Source organism: Glycine max, chromosome 19 (genome assembly GCF_000004515.6).
Source record: "Glycine max cultivar Williams 82 chromosome 19, Glycine_max_v4.0, whole genome shotgun sequence".
NCBI classification, from domain to species: Eukaryota; Viridiplantae; Streptophyta; class Magnoliopsida; order Fabales; family Fabaceae; genus Glycine; species Glycine max.
Genome location: NC_038255.2, coordinates 3,098,673 through 3,104,415, shown reverse-complemented (window position 1 = coordinate 3,104,415; position 5,743 = coordinate 3,098,673). Strand labels below are relative to the sequence as shown.

The 5,743-nt window shown below is 28.1% G+C and overlaps 1 protein-coding gene across 1 annotated transcript; it reads right to left on the bottom strand.

The window, feature by feature from the left end:
• LOC100306270 (transcription factor MYB114) lies at window positions 1–2,643 on the bottom strand. The gene is made up of 3 exons (XM_003554851.3): window positions 2,430–2,643; window positions 1,985–2,114; window positions 1–729 (listed from the first exon to the last, which is right to left on the bottom strand). The coding sequence occupies exons 1-3, from the start codon at window positions 2,545–2,547 to the stop codon at window positions 216–218; spliced, it is 762 nt and encodes a 253-aa protein (XP_003554899.1). The 5' UTR covers window positions 2,548–2,643; the 3' UTR covers window positions 1–215.
• Window positions 2,644–5,743: the final 3,100 nt, after the last annotated feature.

Sequence of the window (5,743 nt, the reverse complement as noted above, 5' to 3'; positions counted from 1 at the left end):
TGAACATATATGAGCATGTACCAGTACTGAAGCTCTCACAATATAATTTGTACGTATGATCTTACTACATTTCTTTCACTCTTATAGTTCTTTTTTCTTCTTTTTTTTTTTGTTACAACTTGTGATATAGTTTAGCAAATTCTTACATTTTAAACCATAAATACATAAAATCTTACAACCATTATTGTACATTAATTAAAATAAAATCACGAATCTCACAAATTTGTATCAAGAAAAAAATCACTCCAATTTTGCCCTTCTATAAGAAACTCTCCTTCTTGTGTTGTCAAGGAAGCAAGATTCTCATCACAATTATTGTCTTTCACGAGCTTCCCAACCTCATCCTGGTAGCCCAACAAGCATTGGTTGTTGTCTAAGTTGTCCCCCTTGTCGTGCATCATAGTTTTCCACCACTGATCAGTACTCCAATTATTAATGTACTCTGATGAAGCTGCACATGCTTGATGATGAGTTGAGCAGTGTTTGGCCCCACTCTCACCACCTTCTTCTCTAAGAACACTACTCCCTCTCAACCCGGAGGGTGAAGGTCTTGAGAAAGTTCGAGCCTTAGGCTTTATCACCACATGAGGCTTCACTGTTGTTTTCTTTTGCTTTTCATTGATCACCACCTTGTGAGATGATGATACCTTCCTTCGAATGTAGGTGTTCCAGTAGTTTTTCACATCATTTGGAGTTCTTCCTGGAAGTCTTCCAGCAATCAAGGACCATCTACATACACAAAAGATCCAGTTTCAGTTAACTTTTAACTTCCGAGAACTTATACAAGTTTTGTTATAACTTTTAACTTTTAACTTTTACTATGTTTTTGATATTTTAAGTTCGTACTTTTTTTTAAAAAAAAAAAATTGGATCTGTAAAAGAGTTTGTTCATTTTTAATTATTCTAAGTTTACCTTTTTTTTCAATTTTGATTCTTGTAAGATATTAAATTTGCTTTGTTTTAGTGCTCGTTGATTTATGTTTTTCTAATTTTAATATTTATAAGTTTGATCTTATGATGACTATAAATGAAAAAATTAAAATGTTAAAGTGAAATCTTAAATTGATTAAAAAAAAATGCAAACTTATAATTAAGAAGTAAAATGAACAAAAAAAACTAACAGAAATTAAAATGAAAAATTTCCAACTTACAGAGATTAAAATTAAAAATAAATAAATTTAGATGGACCAAAAATTATAAAATATTAACTTTGGATTACCAAAAACATTTTTATGTATATACAATTTACTTTTGTTACACGAGTTTAGATTGAGGAAGACTATGAGATGTTTAAATCCTTGCTGACTTTCACAAAAAATTATTTTAGTTTTTTTTTCTTAAAAGTTAAGATACAAAAATTTATTTTAACTTGCAACAAGTTATTATTTAGAAAACTCAATCCCCGATAGACCATATTAAAAAAAAAACTTCTACAAATTTCTTGTTAAAAAATAATTTATATAAAACTTTATTAGTATATATATATGTGTGTGTTTTTTAAAATTGTTTCACAAACACACAAAAAAACATGCCAAAATAAATGCTACTCAATCTAATTATATAACTTTTGTGACCTAACTCATGATAACATTGTTTTCATTATTAGTGGTTCCAAAAACATGATTAGACTATCAATTATTAATCAAATATATAGACATTTATAAATAGTAATATATCATAGTATAATGAGAGTTCAAAAGTGTTTTTTTAATAGAATTTATTTTGTCTTATTGCAACAAATTTTATAGAGAAACTTATTTAAATAAGTTCCTTTAGTTTACTTGCATAATACTTTATCAACCAACTTTTAGATTAATAAATTAACCACATATAATGATTTTTTTTTGTTGAATATTGAATAAACTGTTTCTTCAAATAATGCATCTATATTTACAAAATTTTCAATAATAATATTGATCATATTTATTAATGACGACATAGATATGCATGTTCTTGTCAGAAATTAATAATATAAATACACAACCTGTTTCCCAAAAGATTATGCAATCTTTGCATCAAATCAACTTCGTCCTCAGTGAACTCTCCCCTCTTGATATTTGGCTTTAGATAATTCAACCACCGCAATCTGCAGCTCTTGCGGCACCTGTTCAAGCCTGCACCAAAAATTCAACTATGTAACTTTCTTTTTTTTTTTTTTACTGAGTTCAACTATGTAAATAACAAGTGCACATGCAATTGATGCAAAACCATTGTTAATCCACAAGGTCCCAATTTCTCTTTGTCAAAGGCAATGGAGAAAATGAACAAAAAGAAAGAAAGAAAAAGGAAAAATCAAAAGATTTGCATACTATGCTTCTTAATTTTCAAAAACTAAATTGGTTGATAATTTTTATATATAATTATTGGTTCATATATTATTACTAGCTATAGCATAGTATATATCATGAAAGCAATATAATATTAATTACCTGCTCTTGTAGGGACTAAGTGCCATTGTCCTTCACCATATTGTCGCACACAGGTCCTGAGAAGGGTATCTTCCACTTCACTCCATAAGCCTTTTCTCACACATGCGGATCCATCCATTTAGTTATATTACAAAGTGCTAGACACGTACCACACAAACTATCGCACCATTATTATAATAACTGGTTTCTCTGTACAATCTCCTTCTTTGCCAGCGCTATTACTCACCCATTTAACATATATATATATATATATATATATATATATATATATATATAAAAGAAATATATTATATATTTAGCAACAAAATAAAATAGTTGCTAGCGAAGATATTCAACAAATAAATAACGTGCATTGCTAGTGTCCACAAAAGCTAAAGACATTACATGTAATCAGCGGAACAATAGCACGTTCCAATGATCGCCTCCCCTCTCCCTTTTCCCAAAATGGCAGTAGAGGAAGGAAATTTTTAGGGTTTTTTTTTTTAATCTTTTCGGTTTAAATTGTGTTAATTTTTCTCCTTTAAGTTTTTTTACGAACAAATCATGCCTCTTTTTTTAAGTTAAACAAATATTGTCCTCTTGCCAATTTTTTAAACTGAAATTCTCAAAATGTTATTTTATGTTAAAATAATTAGGAATTTATGTTGGGATTGGGATGTGAACAATGTTAACACAAATAGTGTATTTTTTATCTTTTATCTTGGTATCTTTGAAGTAGAACCGTAGCCTCTGTGTATGAGGCATTCCTTATGCCTCCCACAAGGCTATAACTGCATCCTCTGCGCTATTTTTCTATTATTAATGAGTGAGGAAAGAAATAAATGACTTTTAAAAATATAAACATTAAATTATTATATTGTCTCTAAATAAATTTATTATAAAAAGGAAGTAGTTGAGTTTTTTGTCTAAATAATATGGTATAGGTTATTAAAATACTTTATGTTAGAAAATCCCATATATATATATATATATAACAAAAAGAATGAACAATTTTAAAAGTTAAGAAATTGAATAAAACATGAAATAAAATTTTAAGAGTTTAATAAGATGTGATACTTTAAATAGAAGAAAAGTGATATTTTGAATGTAAAAGAATTTGGTGAAGTTTGATATGTTGTTGTTTGGTGAGTTTTGCGAGAAAGAAAGTTTAATACAATTAAATCAATTCAATTTATGAAAAAAATGTGTAGAAAATAAAAATTTAAAAGTTTTCAATAGAAAAAAAAAGTGATGAGAGACTTAATTTATTATATTTTAAAAAATTGAAAGACTAAATTAGTTTAAAAGATAATTGAAAGATCAAATTTGTATAATAATTAAATATAGAGTATAATTAAAATTAATTATTCTTTCAATCATTCAGTATGGAAGATTAAAATATTTCCTTAGCATTTTATTTTTTCACGTTTGATAAAGACATTTTTCTGTTTTACTAGTCTAATTAACAAAATTACTTTTCTGATCAATTATTACAATTCTGTGGAGATGGGCAAAATGACTTTTCTCTTTAAAAAAATTCAGATATTTTTCATAGGGAGTTGAAATAAGATTTAAATCTCAATATAGGCCGATGAAAGAGGGGGGGGGGGGGGGGGGTGCAATATGGTTGCTTTAATTTATAATTTTTATTGATTCATGAATAAATTAATTAATCACTTCGTACAATTGTATTTTTTTTTTTTACTTCTGAATTTTGTAAACCTATTACGCATTGTCTTATGTGGAACTTGCATTGTGCTTGGTTGCTAATCGTTTTATGAAGAGGAAGAGTTAAAACAATAAATTCCTTTATGTGTAGCTGAAAGATTCTTAGTAAGACTAAAATTTACTGTAAATACTCAAATCAACGGCTACATGGGTGTAATAAACTATCTTTCAAAAGTTTGAAAAGTACAAGCACTTTCCAGAGCTATAGGTCTGTCTGGTGGTTTATAGTAAATGCCAATTCAATGAGGTTAACATGACGGGAACGAGAAATAAAATTATCAGAAAACAGGAGAAAAAAAGAACAATAATAAAATTATAGAGCAGGTCACCCTCTTCCTGAAAAAGAATGAAATACAATGCAAGCTTGGGTCTCGAGCTAAAATAGTATATGGTGTCCAAATTATCGACAGAAAAGCTACTAACACATTTTTATTAACACGTTATTTATAATATACTCGTAATAATTGGTTAAAATTTGATTGAAATTAATTACCAAATAATGTGGCTATAACTTTTTATTTCTCATTCATAATTTTGTAATGGCTTAAAAAAATTTTAATCCCTGGAATTAGGTATAAATCTATTTATGGTTCCCCAAATTATAAAAAATAATAATAATAATTTAATCCTTAAATCAATTATAAAAAATATTAAAATATATTTTTCAACCTTATAAATATTTAAAGGTTCACAGTCTGTTCCTACACAATTTTGTCAATTTTTTCATCTTGATAAAATTTAAATTTATTACTTTTTGATTCGAAGTTAGATTTAGATAAACCTAATGTTTGATGATTGTACACATAAGTTAGTCTATTAGCCAATTGGATGTTGACATGTGTAAAAACTCTCCCATACTTTAATTAGTTTGAGAATGTACAAGGGTTGAGTTTCCAGATTTGAATGCTGATTACATACCACCAAATTTCAACGTCAATGCTAGAGGAGCCTTATATTTGAAAAGGAAGGGAAGGCATAACTGGATGAAGAATCAATTAGACATTAACGTAGATTTTCCTCCACTATTCGCCTGGGTTCCTGAAGATGTGTTGCAAAACATTTTACAATCGGTTAATTAGAATCACTCTCATTCTATGTTGTGCTATTTAGTCATGAATGTGTCTCTTCGCCTTAATATGATTAACTATAGACTAATTATTGCTGCGATGTCATAGGTTATGAGTAATTACGTGGAGGATATCAATAATGGATTTGCTGTTAGATTACTAGCGGATTATAACTTGTTCAAGAGGAATAAGCCCAAAAGTTTGGTGTAATGTTGCTTGCAGATCCATTATTCATTGATCAATTTCGTAGGAGCAAGAGTTAAATGATGATGATACAAATAAGTCAATTTGAATGTTCCATTAGATAAAAGCATTCAGAACCTGCTGTTATACAAACTTCTTACGTTCATCATTAATTTTATTGATTTATATTGATCCGGGTTGGCAAATTTTTTTTATCAGCAATTAAAAATTTTATATATATATATATATAGAAGAAGGCATCAGAAATGCCAAAAGCTGGTACAACGTAACATTGGGATATAAAGCTTCCCATGTGCAAATGGTAAATGAATATCAACTGAGTTAATCTAGTGTTAA